This window comes from Scyliorhinus torazame, chromosome 17 (genome assembly GCF_047496885.1).
Source record: "Scyliorhinus torazame isolate Kashiwa2021f chromosome 17, sScyTor2.1, whole genome shotgun sequence".
NCBI lineage: Eukaryota > Metazoa > Chordata > Chondrichthyes > Carcharhiniformes > Scyliorhinidae > Scyliorhinus > Scyliorhinus torazame.
Genome location: NC_092723.1, coordinates 157,070,993 through 157,094,907, shown reverse-complemented (window position 1 = coordinate 157,094,907; position 23,915 = coordinate 157,070,993). Strand labels below are relative to the sequence as shown.

The following is a 23,915-nucleotide window of genomic DNA, read 5'->3' as shown; positions in this document are numbered from 1 at the left end:
GAGGTGGCGATTTTCGGAGTGTCGGGAGACCCGGGAATCCAGGAGGAGAAAGAGGCAAACGTTCTGGCCTTTGCTTCCCTGGTAGCCCAGAGATGGATACTATTAGCTTGGACGGACTCAAAGCCCCCGAAGTCGGAGACCTGGCTAACTGACATGGCTAGCTTTCTCTGTCTGGAGAAAATCAAGTTCGCCTTGAGAGGGTCAATGTTCGGGTTCGTCCGGAGGTGGCAGCCGTTCGTCGACTTCTTTGGGGAAAATGGAGGGGGGGGTTTAGTTTAGTTTAGAGTAGGGGGTTAGTAAAGGTGGGACCTGTGAGGGAGGAAGACAGCTTTTGCACTATGTTTATATTTGTATGTACATTGTTTCTTCTGTTGTTGTTGTAAAACCATAAATACCTCAATAAAATGTTTATGATTTTTAAAAAAAAATAACTGCACACAGGCAGTGATCGACAATGCCTGCCCAAGAGATCCCCATTCATTCACATCCAGTGTGTACCATTTGCTCTGCTGGGTAGTTTAAGCTTTCACACCACGTCTCCACTACACGCTGTTGAAGGGTGCCAGTATTGCAAGGTTCTGCAATGGTCGTCACTCTTCAGTCCAATGTCTAAACATAATATCCCACAACATCCCACTCACACACAAACCACACTGAAGAGCCGGAGTAGAGGAGGTTAAGGTTACCTGCACAGCTGAGCACATGGTTCTTGGATCATAAACTCGTAGCTTCTTATCCTAATAACAGGAGAAAATTGTTATGAATAAGGAAGACGGGGTTGTTCACAGTTAGAGAAAGAGACATTGTTTTAAAAGAATGTATTAACATCTATAGCAACAAGAAACACAGGCCAGTTGGTTCAAGTCATCACATACTGCCCAGAGGCCGGGCAACATTCCTCAATATGAGATCTTAAAAATTAATTCATGGGATGTGGGCATTGCTGCCTAGGCATGCATTTTTTCTCATCCCTAATTGTCCTCGAGAACATAGTGGTTAGCTGCCTTACTGAACTCCTACAGTCCACACAGGGTGCAAGGTGGGCAGAAAGAACAGGAGTGCTTTGGTTTGGGTGGGGGAGGGTGGGTAGGAAGAGGAGATCCTGATGTCAGGGAGTTAGGCACTGCAAACGGCTGAGGGGGAAAAAAGAGACAATGCACGACAGAGGGGGGTTCAGGCGCGGCAGAGGGGTTGCGAGCAGCAGAGAGAGAGAGACGGAGACCGACAGAGTGAGAGCGGTTAGCACTGTTGTTTCACAGCGCCAGGGACCCGGGTTCGATTCTCGGCTATTAATAATAATCTTTATTGTCACAAGTAGGTTTACTCTGCAATGAAGTTAGTGAAAAGCTCCTAGTCGCCACATTCCGGCGCCTGTTCGGGTACAGAGGGAGAATTCAGAATGTCCAATTCACCCAACAGCATATCTTTCGGGACTTGTGGGAGGAAACCGGAGCACCCAGAGGAAACCCACGCAGACATGGAGAGAATGTGCAGACTCCGCACAATGACCCAAGCGGGAATCGGACCTGGGACCCTGGCGCTATGAAGCAACAGTGCTAACCACTGTGCTACCGTGCTGCTTGCGTCACTGTCGGTGTGGAGTCTGCACACCCTCCCAGTGTCTGCATGGGTTTCCTCCGGGTGCACCGATTTCCTCCCACAGTCCAAAGATGTGCGTGTTAGGTGGACTGGTCATGCTAAATTGCCCCGTAGTGTCCAAAAGTTAGGTGGGTTTTCTGGGTTATGGGGATAGGGTAGAGGGGGGGGGGGGCTTAATTCGGGCACATAGGGAGAATTTGGAGCGGGCGGAGAGGGCAAGGCTGGTAGATGAGATCCTGAGGATGGATAGAAGGTATTCGGAGGCTCTGGAGGCAGGGCTGTTGAAGTAGAGGCAGAGGCTCCAGATGAGAGTTTGGGTTTGTGTCCACGGGGAAGGCGGTGGGGCAGCTGTATTCTGGGGGTGATGGGCGAGGATCAAAAGGGTTTCGTGAAAGGGAGACAATTGTCAGCGAGTGCGAGGAGGCTACTCAAAGTAATTATGATACCTTCGGAGGAGCAGGGGGTGGTGGCGACGGCGATGGACGCGGAGAATGCGTTTGATCGGGTGGAGTGGGGATATCTGTGGGAGGTGCTGGGGCAGTTTGGATTCAGGCAGCGTTTGAGGACAGGGTCCAGTTGCTATTCAAGGCACTGGTCGCAAGTATGCAGACGAACCGAGTGAGCTCAGGATATTTTTGGTTGCATCGGGGGAAGAGGCAGGAGTGCCCTCTCTGTCCGTATCTCTTTGCTTTGGCTATAGAGCTGCCGGCAATGGTACAATGGAGAGGGATTGTGAGGGACAGGGGCGCCGAGCGTAGGGTCGCGCTGTATGCGGACAACCTGCTGCTATACATTTCAGACCTATTGGGCAGTATTGGGGACATTATGGGGGTTTTGGTGGAATTTGGTCAGTTCTCCGGGTACAAGTGGAATATGGGAAAGAGCGAGGTATTCCCGATTGAGACCAGAGGGCAGGAGAGTAGTTCAGGGGAGCTGCCATTAAAGGTAGTGGGGCAGGCTTTAGATACTTGGGCATCCAGGTGACATGGGCTGGGCGCAGCTGCACATGCTGAACTTGACTCAGCTGGTGGAGCAGATGAAGGGAGACTGTAAGATGTGGGATTTGCTGCCGTTGTGGCTGGTGGGACAGGTGCAGACAGTAAAATTACGGTACTGCCAAGGTTTCTGTTCATGTTTCAGAACCTCCCAATCTTCAAAAGGCATTCTTCAAAAAGGTCACTGCGCTGATCTCTGGGTTTGCGCGGGTGGGAAAGGCCCCACAGGTCAGGAGGGCTATTCTGGAGTGGGGGCAGGGGGCTGGCTTTGCCGAACAGAAACTATTACTGGGCGACGAACATTACCAGGGTAAGAAAGGGTCCCAGGGTCGTGGGAGCGGACGGACGTGGCATTGTATAGGGAAACAAATTTAAGGGCTTTGTTGTCAGCTCTTCTGCCATTCTCGCCAGCCAGGTACTCCGTGAGCCCAGTGGTGGTGTCAGCCTCAATGGTGTGGGGCCAGTAGAGGCAGCATTTGGGGCTGGAGGGTGCCTCGGTGTGGGCACCGATCTGCGACAACCATAGGTTTGCGACATGGGGTGCCGGATGTGAGGTTTCGGGGGTGGCGGCAGGCAGGAATTTCGCGATTTGTCGATTTGTTATCTGGGGCAATTTTGCGAAGCTGGAGGAACAGTACGAGTTGCCCAGAGGGAACGGTTTCAGGTACTTGCAAGTTTGGGATTTTGTAAAGAAAGAGGTGCCGTCCTTCCCTGGTCTGCCGCCCCTGGGGTTGCAGGATAAGGTGCTGTCGAAAGAGGAGACAGGGATGGGGGAAGGTGTCTGGGGTCTACAAGGAGTTGATGGACTGGGAGGGGGTCTTGGTGAGTGACATAATAAGTGGGAGGAGGAGCTGGGAGGGGAGGTGGAGGCCGTGACGTGGGCTGAGGCCCTGCGGAGGGTGAATGCATCTTCATCGTGTTTGAGGTTAAGCCTCATCTAGTTTAAAGTATCATAGGGCACATATCACGGTAACATGGAGGAGTAGGTTTTTTGAGGCGGTAGAGGATAGGTGTGGGCGGTGCGTGGGGAGGCCCGCAAATCATGTCCACATATTTTGGATATGTCCGAAGAATAAGGGGTTCTGGCAGAGATTCACAGACATAATGTCCAAGGTCTTGGGGTGAATGTGCCCCCAAGTCCAAGGGTAGCGATATTCGGGGTGTCTGAAGACCAGGGAGTCCAAGGGGCCAGAGAGGCTGATGTTTTGGCCTTTGCCTCCTTGATAGCCCGGAGACGGACATTGCTCGGTTGGAGGGACTCGGAGCAGCGGAGGTGTGGGTGAGCAACCTGGTGGAATTTCTGAGGCTGGAGAAGGTCAAGTTGGTCTTGAGGGGTCGATCGGTGGGTTCATTTGGAGGTGAAAGCCATTTATCGATTTCTTGAAGGAAGATTGAGGTGTCAGCAAAGGGGATGGGGGTTAAAATGGCAGGATGGGAGAAAGGGGGAGTGGGTGTTGGTTATTTATAATGTTGTATGATTTTTCTTCTATGAAAATGCCTTGAATAAAACCTTTTTTTTTAAATAAAAGAGTGCGCACGCCGGCCAGAGAGAGCCAGCGCGACAGTCAGAGAGCGCCAGAGAGAGCCAGCGCGACAGTCAGAGAGCGCCAGAGAGAGCCAGCGCGACAGTCAGAGAGCGCCAGAGAGAGCCAGCGCGACAGTCAGAGAGCGCCAGCGAGAGCCAGCGCGCCAACCAGAGAGCGCCAGAGAGAGCCAGCACGTCTGCCAGAGAGCGCCAGAGAGAGCCAGCGCGACAGTCAGAGAGCGCCAGCGCACCAGCCATGAGCGCGAGAGAGAGCCAGCACGTCTGCCAGAGAGCGCCAGCGAGAGAGCCAGCGCGACAGCGAGAGCCAGCACGACAGCGAGAAATCAGAGAGAGCGTGAGAGAGAGCACGAGAGAGAGACAGAGACCAACAGACAGAGAGCAAAGGACAATGAGCAACAAACAGCGAGAGTCCAACAGACGGGGAAAGAGAGGCCGATAGTGGGAGGAGAGGGGGGGGGGAGGGGGGAAATGAGTGAAACAGCAGATCCACATAGAGGCAGAAGGGGAGACAGATAGAGAGTGGAAAGCCAGAGAGAGAGATGAGGGTGGGGCTAGGCGGATAGAGAGGAAAAGGAAGCCATAGATGTCAAATATAGGGAATGGGCACCACCCACTGGTCAGGATTAGTTATGACTCAATACTTTGGAATAGTAATTGGTGCTGTCCTTCTCTTGTCAAATGGAGCATCGCACCCTGTAAAATTGAAGTTCTTTTAAATAAGTAAAACTGTAAAAGTCTTAGTATTCCCCAACTAATCGTACTACAAATCTATTCAAGCCTTACAGACAAAGACAGAAAAGAAAATCCTGCAAATGTGCAAGCCAGCCTCGACTGAGAGCCCGACTCCCTTTCTCTACTGCAAAGCATCTTTATTTTTATTCCTTTATCAGAGTCACAAAGATAACGTTCAGAATGGACAGGGGCAAACCGCTAATCCAGCTCCTTGCCTGCTCCAAAAACCAATTTAAATTGAATCCGATTCATGGGCCCACAAGAGAGACATACCAGATCCGGGCATTACACCTCACACCTGATCTTAGCCAGAAGGCAGAGAAGCAATTTTGGCAAAACAATTTCTTAATCCCAGTTCCCTCTTTCTTCCACACATAGATAATAGTAGAAAAGGGAGCAAAAAGCAGTGAAAAAGTATGAGGACTACTAATGGAACTACAGTCTTAGAAATTCTCTGGATCGGACTGTCTGCATCCTAAATTATTAAAATAAATTATCGCAGTGAGGTAGTGGATGCATTGGTTGTAATCTTCCATAATTCTCTGGATTCTGGAATGGTCCAGGGAGATTGCAAAACTATAAATGTGACATCCCTATTCAAGAAGAGGAAGACAGAAAACAATAGACCAGTTAACCTGATACCTGTTATATCAAAATGCTGAATTCCATTGTTAAGGAAGTATATGTAGTTACCAGGCCATTAAGTCATAATACCATCAATCAAAGCAGAGTTAACGTGGTTTTTGTGAAAGAAAGTGTTTGACAAATTTATGAGGGTTCTTTGAGGATTTAACAAGCAGAGTCAGTCAAGGGGGACCTGCAGATGTAGTATTTTTGGTTTCCAAAAGACAGTGAATGAGGTGCCACGTAAAAGGCTCATGCACAAGACAGGAGCTCATTGCGTTTGGGTAATATCCCAGAATGGTAGGGAGTTGGCTAGCTAAAAGAGTCAGAACAAATGGCTCATTTTCAGGTTGGAAAACTAACCAATCGGGTGCCGCAGAGGTCAGTGCCGAGGACTCAACTATACCAATCTATATTAATGACTTGGATGAAGAGATCAACTGGACGGTCACCAAATCTGCCGACAATACAAAAATAGGCAGGAGGCAAGTTGTGGGTGGAGGATGACAAAGCCAGCAAAGGGATATAGGTGGGTTAAGTGAGTGAGCAGAGGGCAGCACGGTGGCATGGTCGTTAGCACTGCTGCCTCACGGTGCCGAGGTCCCAGATTCAATCCCGGCTCTGGGTCACTATCCGTGTGGAGTTTGCACATTCTCCCCATGTTTGCGTGGGTAGGTGGACTGACCACACTAAACTGCCCCTTAATTGGAAAAAAATGAATTGGGTACTCTAAATTTATTTTTAAAAAGAAAAAAAAAAATAGAAAAACAGAATATTATTTAAATGAAGAAAAGCTACAGAATGCTGCAGTGCAAAGAGAAGAGTGTACTCGTACATGAATCACAAAAAGTTAGTATTAAAGTACAGTCGCAATTAGGAAGATGGTCCAGTTGCATTCCCACAAAACCTAAAGAGCATCCATGACCTCGCAGAAAAATGTAGGCACCTCGTACAATTAACATTCTTTAAATTGAAGGAAGTTTTGTTTATCGGACTGCAATTTGGAGTGTTTGGTGGAATGATGAGCACATTTGGCTCTCCAGCATCAAGGGCATTAAACTCCTGTGTAAAATGGCAAAGTAGCCATAAGGAAAAAGGGCCCTCAATACTTCCTTCAGCAACTGACACATGTTTCAAAACCTCTGGCAGAGCTCTGCAACTTCAGAAATGTTTAGTAAGAGATAGAAGTATCAGTGGGCCATGTGACATTTGCACCAGACCCATCAGACAATGTTGGACCGCCTCGGTCACTCTCTCTCTCTGATCAGTGGCAATTACCTTACACGATGTGCCAAGGAGGCAGCCGTCTTTCTTCCAAGTCAAGCTCTGGATTTGGTCCCCATGATCTTCAAGAGCTGAGAGTAAAGACAATATGGAGTGAGAATTTTACACCTCTTGAACCACTGGTACCAGTTTGATACAACTTTGAGACATTGAGCCGTAAAAACCCATCGAGTTCACTAATGTCCTTTAGGAAGGAAATCTGCCGTCCTTGCCTGATCTGGTCTACAGCACTGCGGTTGATATATTTTGAACAGATTTAGCAACTTAAGACTGGGTAATCATGAGGTGCTGTGTGCCATCCGCAGCAGCAGAATTGTCTCCGACACAATCCAGAACCTCATTGCCCAGCATATCCCTCTCTCTGCCATTATCAGCAATCCAGGGGATCAACCCTAGTTCAATGAAGAATGCTTGCTAGGAGCAGCATCAGGCATACCAAAAACTGAGGTGTCAACCTGGTGAAGCTACAACACATGCCAAACAGTACAAGCAGCAAGTGATAGAGGCAAGCGATTCCACAACCAACTGATCAGATCTAACCTCTGCAGTCTTGCCTCATCCAGTCGTGAAATGGTGGTGGACAATTAAACTCTCACTGGAGGAGGTTCCACAAATACCCTCATCCTCAATGATGGGGGAAGCACAAAATTCAGTGCAAAAGATAATAAAGCATTTGCTTTTAATCTTCAGCCAGGTGATCCATCTCGGTCTCCTCCAAGATGCCCAGCATCACAGATGTCAAGTCTTCAGCCAATTTGTTTCAGCCCACATGATATCAAGAAATGGCTGAAGGCACTGGATACTGTAATGGCTATTGGCCCCGATAATATGCCAACAATCCCGACAGTGTAGGAGGCCATTCAGCCCATCGATTCTGCACCGACCCTTCGAATGAGCACTCTATCCATGCCCACTCCCTACTATCCCCATAACTTGAACTGCACAGCCCTGGACACCAAGGGGCAATTTAGCATGGCCAATTCACCTAACCTGCAGATTTTTGGATTGTGGGAGGAAACCTGAGCACCCAGAGGAAACCCACACAGACACGGGGAGAATGTACAAACTCCACACAGGCAGTGACCCAAGGCCGGAATTGAACCCGGATCCCTGGTGCTGTGAGGCAGGAGTGTTAACTACTTTGCCACTGTGCCGCCCTCAGTACTGAAGACTTGTGTTCCAGAACTCACCGTGCCCCTAACCAAGCTGTTCCAGTACAGCTACAACCCTGGCAACTACCCAGAAAATTGCCCAGGTATGTTGTGTACACAAAAAGGTCAAATCCAACACAGCCAATTACCCATCAGTCCACTCGATCATCAGTAATGTGATGGAAAGGGTCATCAACAGTGCTATCAAGTGGCACTTGCTTGGCAATAACCTGCTCACTGGCACTCAGTCTGGGTCACTCAGCTCCTGACCTCATTACAGCCTGGGTTCAAATTTGGACAAAACAGCTGAATGCCAGAGCTGAGGGGAGAGTGACTACCCTTGAGATCATGGCCATATTTGACAGAGTATGGCATCAAGCAGCCTTAACAAAATGCAGTCAATGGAAATCTGGGGGAAAGTTCTCCAATGGCTGGAGTCATACCTAGCACAAGAAAGATGGTTGTGATTATTGGAGGTCAATCACCTCAGTTCCAGGATATCACTGCAGGAGTTCCTCAGGGAAGTGTCCGAGGCCCAACCATCTTCAGCTGCTTCATCAAAGATCTTCCTTCCAATACAAGGTCAGAAGTGGGGATGTTTCCTGATGATTGTATAATCTGTGGCTCCTCAGATGCTGAAGCAGTCTGTGCAAGACCTGGACCATATCCAGGTTTGTACTGACAAGTGGCAAGTAACATTCACACAAGTCCAGGCAATGATCACCTCCAGCAAGAGAGAACACAACCATGACCTTTATTTATTTAATTCCTTTTTTAAAATTTAAAGTGCCCAATTTGGGGTTTTTCCCCCCCAATTAAGGGGCAACTTAGCGTGATCAATCAACCTACATTGCACAACTTTGGGTTGTGAGGGTTGAGACCCATGAAACATGGGGAGACTGTGCAAACTCCACTCAGACAGTGACCCGGGGCCGGGATTGAACCCGGGTCCTCGGCATTGTGAGGCAGCAGTGCTAACTACTGCGCCATCGGGCTGCCCATTATCATCACACCTTTGACACTCAATGGCATTATGATTGCTGTATTTCCCACTATCAAAATCCATTGACCAGAAACTGAAAGAGCCATACAAATACTGTGGCCACAAGAGCAGGTCAGAGATTGGGAATCCTATGGTAACTCTCCTGCTAACTCCCCAAAGCCTGTCCACTATCTGCAATGCAGAAGTGAGGAATGTGATGGAATACTCTGCCCTTGACTGGATGAATGCAACTTCTTCAACACTCAAGAAGCTTGATGCCATCCAAGACAGAACAGCCCACTTGATTGGCAACCCATCCACAAACATTCACTCCCTCCTCCACTGACACACAGTAGTAACAATGTACACCATCTACAAGATATGCTGCAGGAGTTCACCAAGGCTTCTTCAACAGCACCATCTAAACCCACAACCAATACCATCGAAAGGACAAGAGAAGGAGATACATGGGAACCTCACCTGAAGCTTCCCTCGAAGCCACTCACCATTCTGACTTGGAAATATGTCGCTGTTCCTTCACTGTCGCTGGGTGAAAATCCTGGAACTCCCTCCCTAGCAGCACAGTGGATGCACCTGCACCACACGTTTCAAGTAGGCAGTTCACCACCACCAGCTGAAGGGCAATTACGGATGAGTCGAAAATGCTAGCCTAGCCAGTGAAGCCCGCATTTCTAGAATGAATATAAAAGATGGCTCCATGATTTGGCGGGGTGCAGTGACCGGTATCCACCGGGAGAACGACAGCCGCAGCCCAAAAGAACGAAGAGCAGATCTGCCAATCCCAGCAGCAGAATTTTAAAACACTGAGAAATGTAAATGTCCAAAGGATGAGGAAGAGCATGAAAACCCACTCTACTTGACCATAGGGTGAGGCAAGAAAGGTAACCAGATGTGTTGGAGAAAAGGTTGCGACTCAGCTGTGAAAAGGTGAACAGAAAGGCAGGATCTGGGAGCAGAGATAAAGAAAGACAACATAAATGCTGCTTCTTCAGGTTTTTTTAAAATAAATGGAACTGGCTGACCAGCAATGGCCAGACAGTGCACCGGGCTGTTAGTGTGGGTTTGGATGAAGGAGGCGTGGGTGGATCCATGCCATCAAGACTGTCACGAGCAAGGCAGAGGAGGTTCTGCAAAAGTACACCATTGTTGCCAAGATCGTACCTGTGAAACTCAAGTTGGTTGGGATCTGCTGTCAGATGAGGATCGGTGGCTAAATCCTCGAATTAAAGGAACTGGAGGAATTCTACCCGAGGAAGTTCAAAGCTTTGGAGACTTTGCAGTTCAAATTAGTACTATATGCATTCCATGGACTGGGCAGTGAATGGGAGATCTATCTTTGTTGTATCTGCTATTTAATGTGCAAGTTATAGTTTATTTTTTTAAAAAAAATTTAGAGTACCCAATAACTTTTTCCAATTAATGGGCAATTTAGCGTGGCCAATCCACTTACCCTGCACATTTTTGGGTTGTAGGGGTGAGACCCACGCAGACACGGGCAGAATATGCAAACTCCACACGGATAGTGACTTGGGGGGTGGGTGCTCGATGCCGTAAGGAAGCAGTGTTAACCAGTGCACCACCGTGCCGCCCGTGTTATGGTTGATAGTGACTGCAAACTTGCCTGTTAATTCATCTTTAACTCCTCATGCTGCCGAGGATCCGGGTTCGCTCCCGGCCCTGGGTCACTGTCCATGGGTCCTCTAAATTCTTTTTTTTTTTTAATTCATCTTTAATTTATGTTGATTTTGATTTGACTGTTAAAGTAAAAAGTTATAAAAGGCAAAATCATGCCCATTAGTTTTCTCTTTGGGACCACTCAATAATCTTTTTTATTGATGTTCTTTTTAGGTCTCCACAAGGATCATAACACTAAAGAACTTTGCAACATCCAGAGGTGGAGAAAGGCACTATATAAATGCCAGTTCTTTCTATACTGCAACCATAGTTGCACGCTATCAGAAGTTTTACAAATCTCACCTGTCAGGGCTTTCTGTTGAGTCAGGTCCCATATTTTGGCAGTATTCCCAGCTCCGCTTGCTAACACTCCATCGGCGGAAGGATGAAACACCACACATTCCACCCTCGCAGCTTCTGGTCCCAGAGTGACGCTCTGTGCAGACGATACTTGCTCAACAGCATCGGGTAATCGCCACAGCTTCACCTGACCATCAGAAATATTCAGCCTTAAACACAAGGACTATGTTCCATTGTTCAGCCAATGCACTGAGTATTGTTAGCTCCCAGGCCAAAGCAAGCCAAAAGGTGATGTACAGTGCCCTACACTCCCCCATCCACCATCCCAAGTAGGAACCGCTTGCATCACTACATGGAGCACCAATTTCCTCCTGATAGAATCTCCTCCCCTCCCACGAAGAATGGCATCTTACCGTCACATCAGCTGAACACGTTGCCAGCAACACATCATCAAACGGGGAGAAATCAAAATCAGTCACCAGATCTGTAAAGGAGAAGGAAACAGTCAGTGCCGGCACTTCATATCTCATCATGTAGGGTACAGTAATCTAGCAGTTAGGTTGCTGGAGAAGTAATCCATGGGCCTGGAATAATGATCCAGAAATGAGTTCAAACCCCACCACAGAAACTTGAGAATTTATATTCAGCTAATATAAATAAATTTAGAAAAAGCTGGTCTCATCGACCATGAAGCTGCCAGATTGTTGCGAGAACCCCTCTGGTTCACTCAGGGAATGAATTTGCCAGTCCTTATCCGGCCTGGCCAACAAGTCATTCCAGGTACACAGCAGTATTGAAATAACCTTGCAAGGTACTCTGTTGTTTTCAAGAAAGTAGCTTACCACCACCACCATAAGGATAATTAGGAATGGGAAATAAATGCTGACCTTGCCAGCGATTCTCTCATCCTGTGAATGAATTAAAAGGAATCAGAGCCAACAGTCTATACTGCAGCAATGCAATCAGCAAAGAGAGGCTGTTTCTCTTGGCTGGAGACTCCAGAACTACGGGCATGGTCTCAGGATAAGGGGCTGGCCATTTAAGACAGCGGGGGGGGGAAATTTCTTCAAAGGTTGTGAATCTTTGGAATTCTCTATCTTAGGGAGCTGTGGATTCTCAAACCGTTGTATGTAATCAAGAATGAGAGCAATAGTTTCTATGGACACAAAGGGAATCAAAGAATGTAGAGGCTAATTGGGAAATTGGAGCCAAAGTCAAAGATCAGACATGATTTTATTGAATGCCAGACAGGCTTGAGGACCATTTAGTCTATTCCTGCTCTTATTTCTGTTCTTACATGATGTCAGTGCCGACACTCCGTATCTAGCAACAGAGGCCATTTAGTCCCTGGAGTCTGTTCTGACATTTTAAAAAATAAAAAATTAGAGTACCCAATTCATTTTTTCCAATTCAGGGGCAATTTAGCATGGCCAATCCACCTACTCTGCACATCTTTGGGTTGTGGGGGCGAAACCCACGCAAACACGGGGAGAATGTGCAAACTCCACCAGACAGTGACCCAGAGCCGGGAACGAACCTGGGACCTCGGCGCCGTGAAGTAGCAATGCTAGCCACTGTGCCCGAGCCTGTTCTGACATTTAATTAAATCACAGTTGATCTGCAACCTTATGTCATACGCCTGCCCTTTTCTGATGGCCTTAATACCTTTGATGAACAGGAATCTCAGATTTAAAATGAGCGAAGATGGCACACAGTAGTGTGCATATCTATGCCACATTGTGTTAACTCATGGTTCCCAAATATTGAGTGGAAACTCTTTAGATCAAATAGTTTGGATGGGGTGGTGTTTGTGCAGTGTGTCCAGGAAGCTTTTCTAACACAGTATGTAGATTGTCCGACCAGAGGAGGGGCAATATTGGATTTAGTACTTGGTAATGAACCAGGGCAAGTGATAGATTTGTTAGTGGGGGAGCATTTTGGAGATAGTGACCACAATTCCGTGACTTTCACTTTAGTAATGGAGAGGGATAGGTACGTGCAACAGGGCAAGGTTTACAATTGGGGGAAGGGTAAATACGATGTTGTCAGACAAGAATTGAAGTGCATAAGTTGGGAACATAGGCTGTCAGGGAAGGACACAAGTGAAATGTGGAACTTGTTCAAGGAACAGGAACTACGTGTCCTTGATATGTATGTCCCTGTCAGGCAGGGAAGAGATGGTCGAGTGAGGGAACCATGGTTGACAAGAGAGGTTGAATGTCTTGTTAAGAGGAAAAAGGAGACTTATGTAAGGCTGAGGAAACAAGGTTCAGACAGGGCATTGGAGGGATACAAGATAGCCAGGAGGGAACTGAAGAAAGGGATTAGGAGAGCTAAGAGAGGGCATGAACAATCTTTGGCGGGTAGGATCAAGGAAAACCCCAAGGCCTTTTACACATATGTGAGAAATATGAGAATGACTAGAGCGAGGGTAGGTCCGATCAAGGACAGTAGCAGGAGATTGTGCATCGAGTCTGAAGAGATAGGAGAGGTCTTGAACGAGTACTTTTCTTCTGTATTTACAAATGAGAGGGGCGATATTGTTGGAGAGGACAGTGTGAAACAGATTGGTAAGCTCGAGGAAATACTTGTTAGGAAGGAAGATGTGTTGGGCATTTTGAAAAACTTTGAGGATAGACAAGTTCCCTGGGCCTGACGGGATATATCCAAGGATTCTATGGGAAGCAAGAGATGAAATTGCAGAGCCGTTGGCAATGATCTTTTCGTCCTCACTGTCAACAGGGGTGGTACCAGGGGATTGGAGAGTGGCGAATGTCGTGCCCCTGTTCAAAAAAGGGACTAGGGATAACCCTGGGAATTACAGGCCAGTTAGTCTTACTTCGGTGGTAGGCAAAGTAATGGAAAGGGTACTGAAGGAGAGGATTTCTGAGCATCTGGAAAGACACTGCTTGATTAGGGATAGTCAGCACGGATTTGTGAGGGGTAGGTCTTGCCTTACAAGTCTTATTGAATTCTTTGAGGAGGTGACCAAGCATGTGGATGAAGGTAAAGCAGTGGGTGTAGTGTACATGGATTTTAGTAAGGCATTTGATAAGGTTCCCCATGGTACGCTTCTGCAGAAAGTAAGGAGGCATGGGATAGTGGGAAATTTGGCCAGTTGGATAACGAACTGGCTAACCGATAGAAGTCAGAGAGTGGTGGTGGATGGCAAATATTCAGCCTGGATCCCAGTTACCAGTGGCGTACCGCAGGGATCAGTTCTGGGTCCTCCGCTGTTTGTGATTTTCATTAATGACTTGGATGAGGGAGTTGAAGGGTGGTTCAGTAAATTTGCAGACGATACGAAGATTGGTGGAGTTGTGGATAGTAAGGAGGGCTGTTGTCGGCTGCAAAGAGACACAGATAGGATGCAGAGCTGGGCTGAGAAGTGGCAGATGGAGTTTAACCCTGAAAAGTGTGAGGTTGTCCATTTTGGAAGGACAAATATGAATGCGGAATACAGGGCTAACGGTAGAGTTCTTGGCAATGTGGAGGAGCAGAGAGATCTTGGGGTCTATGTTCATACATCTTTGAAAGTTGCCACTCAAGTGGATAGAGCTGTGAAGAAGGCCTATGGTGTGCTCACGTTCATTAACAGAGGGATTGAATTTAAGAGCCGTGAGGTGATGATGCAGCTGTACAAAACTTAGGTGAGGCCACATTTGGAGTACGGTGTACAGTTCTGGTCACCTCATTTTAGGAAGGATGTGGAAGCTTTGGAAAAGGTGAAAAGGAGATTTACCAGGATGACTTTTTCCCCGGGTGGAACAAACCATTACAAGGGGACATAAATTTAAGGTGAAAGGCGGAAGATATAGGAGGGATATCAGAGGTAGGTTCTTTACCCAGAGAGTAGTGGGGGCATGGAATGCACTACCTGTGGAAGTAGTTGAGTCGGAAACATTAGGGACCGTCAAGCAGCTATTGGATAGGTACATGGATTACGGTAAAATGATATAGTGTAGATTTATTTGTTCTTAAGGGCAGCGCGGTAGCATTGTGGATAGCGCGGTTGCTTCGCAGCTCCAGGGTCCCAGGTTCGATTCCGGCTTGGGTCGCTGTCTGTGCGGAGTCTGCACATCCTCCCAGTGTCTGCGTGGGTTTCCTCCGGGTGCTCCGGTTTCCTCCCACAGTCCAAAGATGTGCGGGTTAGGTGAATTGGCCATGGTGAATTGCCCTTAGTGTCCAAAATTGCCCTTTGTGTTGGGTGGAGGTGTTCAGTTTGGGTAGGGTGCTCTTTCCAAGAGCCGGTGCAGACTCAAAGGGCCGAGTGGCCTCCTTCTGCACTGTAAATTCAATGATAATCTATGATTAATCTAGGACAAAGGTTCGGCACAACATCGTGGGCCGAAGGGTCTGTTCTGTGGTTATTACAATTACGCAGCTCTTTTGAGTTTTTTCCCTGCGTGACTGAGCCTCCAACTACAAAGATGAAAAAGAGATATTTTAGTTTCCATCTAGCTGAGGTGGCTTCAGGCCACAGAACATCCAAAACCCTCCTTTGAAAACTCTGCTTCCACATTTTAACAGCTGCGACAGATTTCACCACAAAGCTGGGATGATCAGTCACATTCTTCCAAAAAAAGTAAATTTGCCCCAACATTAATTGACCCTACAAAAAATTCCAGGGGACGGCACGGCGGTGCAGTGGTTACCACTGCTGCCTCATGGCGCCGAGGTCCCGGGTTGGATCACGGCCCTGGGTCACTGTCCGTGTGGAGTTTGCACATTCTCCGTGTCTGCGTGGATCTCACCCCCACAACCCAAAAAGATGTGCAGAGTAGATGAATTGGCCACGCTAAATTATCCCTTAATTCGTTAAAAAAAAAAAAAAGTTGGGTACTCCAAATTAAAAACAAATTCCAGGTTTTGCTTCTATATGTATTTTTAAAATCAATTTAGAGGACCCAATTCATTCTTTCCAATTAAGGGGCAATTTTAGTGTGGCCAATCCACCTACCCTGCACAACTTTGGGTTGCGGGGGTGAAACCCACGTAAATACGGGGAGAATGTGCAAACTGCACACGGACAGTGACCCAGAGCTGGGATCGAACCTGTGACCTCAGTGCCGTGAGGCAGCAGTGCTAACCACTGCGCCACCATGCTGCCCTTCTGCTTCTATATGTTTGCCAAAAACGATTCAGTTCTTCCTTGGACCAAACACTACCTGTGCACCAACTTCAAATCTATCCATACGTTTTAAGAAATACAGACTTATAGGCTATAGACAAGCAGGCCAAGGGGGTTGAAAACATACCTTCTCCACTAAAGGTGGACAGAAGTTAATTAACAATTGACCCAGCAGCAAGTTATATTTGCAAAGAGTGTTCCAAACTTCACCAACCCGTTGCAAGCAGAAGGTTTGACATCATTCCTGAAAGTCCTGGCTCTAATTTTTAGACTATGTTCCGCTGTCCTCAATTCGCCAACCATTGAAAATGGGGCAGATAGAGAGAACCTTTCTGCTCCCCTTAATATAGAATCGTGGAATGGCTTAGTACGGAAGCAGCCTACCATATCTATGCTGGTCCCTGAATTCACTTAGTGCACATCTTGAAAACTTCCATCAAATCACCCATTAACCTTCTAAATTCCATGGAATGCAACCCCAATTTGCGCAATCTCACTTGCGTAAATTAGAAGTTGGGGTACAGGCATCGTTCTAGTAAATCTGAGTAGCACTCCTTCCAAGGCTGCAAGAGTCCTTCCTTTTTATTTCCTTTGTTCCCATGTTCTTTCATTTTATTTTCCACTTTTGGTCTGTGGACCCATATTTGCAATGTGCCTTTAAGCAGAAGACCCAAACCGAAGCTGCCTGCTTGTCAAGACATTGTTTCCCAGGTTTTGTATTTTGGAGAGGAGAATCCAGAGGCTTCAGCACTGAATGGAACTTAGGAACCAGCTTTAGAGGAAGTCAGATCTATTGGGTAACTGACAAGCGGTGGGTTGCCCAGGGACAGTGTTCTGCCTGACTTCAGTCAGTGATTGTTTCTTGTGTACTTGCTTGCTTTCTGAGAGAGGTGAGCAGAAGTGATTCGATTTTGGAAGGAGAAAGAATAGTCTCTTTCCTTTGCTAAAAGAACAGCTTTATTGTTCTAAAACCTGCAAAGGCCTGGCAAGTCCTCGCTGTAAGCTTGAAATGATCCTGAATCTACAGAAAAAGTAGGCAACTTTGCCAAGAGCCTCTAGACCCTCAAGGAGTTGTTATGGGCCAGGGTTTAGAAAACTCCAAAGTATATCATGGAGTTCACCTGGCCTACAACTGCTTATTAATTTTGGTTACGGGGTACACAAGGGCCTACCTTTCAGGTGTTATTCGACTTAAGCACTTTTAATCAAAAACAAAATTTATTCTACGAATTTAGTTAACTTTTTATAAACACACGCAGTAGACATTTTTAGCAACTACAAACATAAATACCCCACACAGCTACCGTACTTTATATATAACCCTTAATGAATTTCCCCCTTAAACTGTTCCAATTTAATAACAAAATCCCATAAACCAGAAAACCCTTTTCAAAGGTGTGGCCCAGCACACAGCACTCAAGACCTTGTTTAGATGCTCGTGTCCCTTCCAAAACGGGAGGTTTGAATTTCTTTCAGAAAATAATTATTTATTTTCAGGTTATCGAGTAATCTGGAAAAAGCTTTTAAAATGCAGAGACAGGACAAGACCTCTCCGTCTGAACCCAGCAGCCAAACGTGAAAACAAAAGCAAAAAACTCAGAGCCACAAGACAGCCCCAAACCAAAGCGAAAGTAAAACTCAGAGCCACAGCCCAGCTCCACCCACACAATGACATCACTGAAGCCATGTGATAAGACAAAACATTTCTTAAAGGGACACTCCCACAACAGAGTGGAGCAGGGTTTTCTCCCTCTCTCTGCTGCCGTTTACCTATTGTCTTTGTGAGTCTGCAGCGAAGATCATCACAAGCTGAAGGAAAAGAAAGCACTCAACTGAAAGCCTAAGCTTCAGAAAGACATTAACTAGAAGTCATCCTAGTGCAAAAACCCTTAATCTTTTTATTTTTATTAGTGTGTGTGTATGTGTATATATATATATATATATATATATAATATAGTTAGAAAGGGGGGAGTTGGGAAAGGGGTATTACATAGTTAGTTAGATGATTTTTGTCAGATTAATTATAACACCGTACATAATAAAAGGTTACTTGTGTTAATGTTACAAACCTGGGGACTGCAGGTTATTGACCTCAGCCAAGGTCCTCAGGTCTTTTAAAATAACATCTAATTTTAACGTGCATTGCAATTCCAGGTCAAGTAGGGCTGGAATTGACCAAGCACTAGCCCAAGATGTCATGGTTAAAAGGCCAATAAGGTATGTTGCCCAGAACTGCTCACAGCACTCCAGATATGAACTAACCGTGGCTAAAGTATAACTTCTGCCCCTTGTATTCTGGTGTTTTAGGTAAAAAGGCTAGCATTCCATTATGCCCAATCCAGAAGACAGCGAAGAAAATATATGGGGGGGGAAATCATAATTTAAAACATCTTTCTATTTAATGACCGGTAATGAGGGGCGAAATCAAGGCTGTTTAAAGTAATCCCCTCCTCTCTGTAACAATTAGTAATCCCCTCCTCTCTGTAACAATTAGCCTTAAATTATTTTCTGTATCTGTCCATGAGCCCCGAAGTCTCTTTAGACTTCCACTGTTTTTCATCATCTAGAAAGTGCCCTGTCCTACCCTTTTAGATCCAGAGTGGCTGACCTAATTTCGCATTGAAATCCACTTTCCAGAGTTTTGTCCATTCACTTAATCTCTGTAATGTTATTCTTCCATCTACAATACTGTATACCTTTATCTCATCAGAAAATTTGGATAGGTGGCTTTCCATTCTATTTTGAGCTGTTAGTAAAGACAGCAAATAGTTAAGGCCGCAACTCTAATCTCTGTGGTGTTCCACGAGCTACATCCTGCTAATTACAATACCTGTCCATTATTCCTATTCTCTCTACCACTTGCTACTCAGCCCATTTCCTATCCAAGTCAACAATTTATCAACTCCAAGAGGTTCAACAATCTTTTGAGGATCTTTACCAAATGCCCCCTGAAAGTCCATATAAATAATATCCACAGACAATCTCCTGTCCACTGTTTTAGTCACCATTTTGAAAAATTCCATCGGGGTTTGTCAGGCACGACCTATCTTTTGCAAACTCATGCTAGCCGTCTCTGAGCGACTGAAATATATTTGGGTGTTCAGTCACTATCCTTAATTATAAATTCTTAATATCCCAACTACAATATCCTGGTTTCCCCATCTCATTTTTCCTAAATATCGCAGCGATCTGTGCACTCTGCTGATCCATGGATTACATCTGATCAACATCAGTCAATGCAGACACTCCATTTCCCATCACCAGCTTTCTTCATCCCCCGTCCAGGTCAGTCATAGTTAATTGATCAGTATAGAATTTTATTGATCCATCCTGCAATTATCAGGACAATGTTATCAGCACCATTCAGTGCAAGATACAAAAGTTAACCAACTACCACCAGTGCATACCGAGTGGCAGAGGGTGTGGTGATTGGGAGAAACATAAAACATGCAGCTCAGTGTGTTTATGCTGCAAAGTACAAATCCTCAGTGCAGCACATTCTCCCGTGTCTGTGTGGGTCTCACCCTCACAACCCAAAAACGTGCAGGGTAGGTGGATTGGCCACGTTAAATTGCCCCTTAATTGGAAAAAAATAACAATTGGGTACTCTTAAATTTATTTAAAAATAGAAAAAAAAAACATGTTTCCAGTGCATTGTACAGCCAGATTCAGCAGTCTAAACAGCCCACTTTCAGGCTGATCTCCAATTGACTAGGAATGGTGTGAAAATGACTGGTAATTCAAATGCCCCACCGGTAATAAGTGTAACAAAAAGAGGCGGCATGGAGACGCAGTGGTTAGCACTGCCACATCACGGCACTGAGGTCCCAGGTTCGATCTCGGGTCACTATCTGCGTGGATTTTGCACATTCTCCCATTGTCTGCGTGGGCCTCACTCCCACAACGCGAAGAGGTGCAGGGTAGGTGGATTAGCCACGCTAAATTGTCCCCTAATTGGAAAAAATAAAGAATTGGGCACTTTCAAAAAAGGTGCGGCAAAAATACGGAGGCAGCAGAGGGGCAGTTTCCATTCTGCACACATGGCTATTCACTGCAGCATGCTCTTGCACCCTCGCTGCATCCAAATGAACTACGCTGACAGTACAGGATCCTTATAGCCTGAGCAGAATCCCTGCACTTACCTGCATGACAATGAAGCTGTGTCACCTGTCGCTTATCCCGGTTTACCGCTTCCAGAGGCAGAATTCCCAGACTCCCTCCTCCTGCATAAAACAGCAGTGACTTTAGAATACAGAAGGACAGTGCATAATACTGACTCTTAGCATGTCATCACATGGACTTGAGAAGAGTTATTGAACTGGTAATAAAAGATTAACGGATAAACTCAGATTATAAATAAATCAATTTCCTATTTGCATTAATTTTTTTTTTTTTTGCAATGTCAATTAATCTCTGACCCCCAAACCCAACCTTACCCTGCCCTCTGTTTTGAGGGGAGAATTAATCACTGCCTTTTCTATTGATTTTTCCTCCTTTGATAATTTTGGCACTGCAGCCGTTTACTCTCACTGGGGTGACAGTGCCACAGCTACCCACAGTAATCCGGTCCCTCACTCCAAAGTGCCATCCTCCACATGGGAATGCTGACACAGTGGATTGACATGAAACAATCTCACACAAGAACAGAAGACAGCTATTCAGTCCCTTAAGACCTGTTCCACCATGCAGTTAGCCCAAGGTTGATCTGTACTTCAAATCCAATTACTCACCTTTGTTCCACAATACGCTCAATTAAAATACATTGATTCCAGCTAATTCCGGGCATCACAGTGGTTAGCACTGTTGCCTCACAGCGCCAGATATTCGGGTTTGATTCCAACTTTGGACGACTGTCTGCTTGGAGTTTGCACATTCTCTCCGTGTCTGCATGGGTTTTCTCCGGGTACTCAATTCCCCCTCAACAGTCCAAAGATGTGCAGGTAGGTGGATTGGCAATTCTAAATTCCTCCTCTGTGTCCAAAAGGCTAGGTGGGGTTACTGGGATACCTTGGGGGAATGGGCCTAGGTAGGGTGCTCTTTCGGAGGGTCGGTGCAGATTCAATAGGCCGAATGGCCTCCTTCAACACTGAAGTGATTCTATGATTGTAAATTTCAATCATCTCCTAGCAAAGAGACTTTGAGAGCAAGTTCCAGATTTCCACTCTGAAAAAGAGCTTCTTGATTTCACAGCCTGGCTCTACTTTGAAGACTGCAGATTATTAGTAGGGAGGGTGTGATAACACACTGAGCCAATTTCAGCCCCAGCTGAGACAAGCTAACTCAGTCCAGGCTAAGAATCCACCCTGGGACCTCATGCATCAGGGGAGGAAGCCTGTTCCCCAGTGGAAGAGTTCCATACACGCTTAAGTCACTGTAGCCCATTTGTTGCTCTTACCTGGGCTGTTTGTATTGAAGGCGATAAAGGCACAGCTTGATTTGATATGATTCCCATAGGAGACAGCAGGGCCTGCTTTAATGTCATTGATCCAGTCCTGTGGAGGCAGAAAGGGAGATTTACAGGGTTGTGCCTGAAATTTACTTATCCCTAATCATTCGTCTCAAACTGCAATATTTCCCAACCATAACTTGTGACCAGGGCACTGCACCCCTCCCGTCCCAGTCTCTCCCTCTCGCTGTGTCACCCCTCTCTCTCCCTCTCACCATGTAACACAAGCAGTGTCGGGTACCCAGGTTCGATCCCAATCCCGGGTCACTGTCCATGTGGAGTTTGCACATTCTCTCTGTGTCTGCGTGGGTTTCGCCCCCACAACCCAAAGATGTGCAAGCTAGGTGAATTGGCCACGCCAAATTGTCCCCCAATTGGAAAAAATGAATTGGGCATTCTAAATGTTGTTGTTTTTTTTTTTTTTTAATTGCCCCTTAGTTGGAAAAAAAAAAGAATTGGGTACTCAAAACATATTTTAAAATCTCTTTCCCCTCAGCTTATTTGCTCGTTGGTTCCTTTGAACGGGATCGCCGGGACACCAAGCACCAGGAAATACCATATCAACTAAACATCGCCACAGACCCTACTCTTACACTCCCAAACTCACTTGACACATTACAAGGTTTTTTCCAAATCTAGCCTCGCCAAATTTAGAAAACAAATCTTATAATCAATCACATCCCCTTCAACTGTCCTAAGTTAATGTGTGAAATTTGGTTTGTCACATTTCAAAAAGGACTTCAGATGCATTATAAAGAAGATGCAGATATTAAAAGAAAGACCGTATTTGCATAGTGTCTTAGGACCAACGCTCCTTACTGCCCCGGTCCCTTTATTTAAAGAATCACTGTTTCTTCGGTGTAGAAAATGAGGCAGCTAATTTATATTTAGTAAGCTCCCATAAACAGCAACATGATAATGACGTGATTTTATAATATTTTACTAGTAGGGGCAGCACGGTGGCACAGTGGTTAGCATTGCTGCCTCACAGCGCTGAGGTCCCAGGGTCGATCCTGTCTCTGGGTCACTGGCCGTGTGGAGTTCGCACATTCTCCCAGTGTTTGTGTGGGTTTTGCCCCCACAAAACCAAAAGATGTGCAGGGTAGGTGAATTGGCCACGCTAAATTGCCCCTTAATTGGAAAAAAAACATTGGGTATTCTAAATTTTAAAAAAATATTTTACTAATATCTATAATATTGCTTGATGGATAGAAATCGGCCAAAGGAATATAATTCCTCTGCTCTTCCTCCAGTGCTATCAGAGGGGGGCAGACAAGGCCTGAAGTTAACATCTTGTCTGAAAGACAGTAACGCACTTCCTCGGCACTGTACTGGGAATGATGATGAGCTCAAGTCCCTGGGGCAGGGTTTGAGTCCACGATATTCAGATTCAGTAAGTGAATTACCCAGAGAACCACAGCTTTAAAAAAAAAAATTTAGAGTACCCAATTCATTTTTCCAATTAAGGGGTAATTTAGCGTGGCCAATCCACCTAGCCTGCGCATCTTTGGGTTGTGGGGGCGAAACCCACATAAACACGGGGGGATTGTGCAATCGCCACACGGACGGTGACCCAGAGACGGGATCGAACCTGGGACCTCGGCGCCGTGAGGCAGCAGTGCTAACCACTGCACCACCATGCTGCCCTAAAGAGCCACAGCGGTCAGAGAAATGGCCAACGCCTGAAACTGATCCAACTGTGTGTTGATTAAGAATCAGGCAGGCCGGAGTATTTATGTCAACAGTTGTTATAATCCTCATAAAAGGGCAGCACGGTGACACAGTGGTTAGCACGGCTGCCTCAAGGCACTGTGAACCTAAGTGGAGTTTACACATTCTCCCCGTGTCTGCGTAGGTCTCACCCCCACAACCCAAAGATGCACAGGGTAGGTGGATTGGCTGCGCTAAATTGCCCCTTAATTGGAAAATATGAATTGGGTACACAAAATTGTGGCGTGTCACTGGCTTGGCCAGCATTTGTTTCCCACTCTTACTTGACCTCAAGAAGTTGGTGGTGAGCTGATTTCTTGAACCACTGCAGTCCATATGATGTAGGTAGATACACCCACAGTTCTGTTAGAGGGTGCCAAGAATCTGACCCGGTGAAGAAAGAGCAATTTGGTTCTATGTCAGGGCGGTGTAATGCTTCGAGGGAAAATTGCAGATGGTGTTGTTCCCATGCCTCTGCTGCCCTTGTCCTTCTTGGTGATAGAGGTCACAGGTTTGGAAGGAGTCGTTGGAGGAATTGTGGTGAGATTCTGTGTTGTATCTTGTAGATTGTACATACTGCTGCCACGATGCGGTGGTGGAGGGAGTGCCAATCAAGCAGGTTGCTGTGCCTGGGGGATGTCCAGCTTCTTGAGTGTTGTTGCAACTGCACCCATCCAGGCAGGTGGAATGTATTCCATCACATTTGGGACTTGGTCTTTT

At 46.3% G+C, this 23,915-nt stretch overlaps 1 protein-coding gene across 1 annotated transcript in view; it reads right to left on the bottom strand.

Moving 5' to 3' along the window:
• coro7 (coronin 7) overlaps nt 1-23,915 on the bottom strand; it is a 186,517-nt gene that overhangs the window by 152,905 nt on the left and 9,697 nt on the right. The window contains exons 2-7 of the mRNA XM_072481388.1: nt 21,435-21,531; nt 20,182-20,262; nt 11,322-11,392; nt 10,912-11,095; nt 6,775-6,851; nt 687-737 (exon numbers count right to left, since the gene is read on the bottom strand). Of these exons, the coding sequence (XP_072337489.1) occupies nt 687-737; nt 6,775-6,851; nt 10,912-11,095; nt 11,322-11,392; nt 20,182-20,262; nt 21,435-21,531 (561 nt within the window). The remainder of the gene's footprint in view (nt 1-686; nt 738-6,774; nt 6,852-10,911; nt 11,096-11,321; nt 11,393-20,181; nt 20,263-21,434; nt 21,532-23,915) is intronic.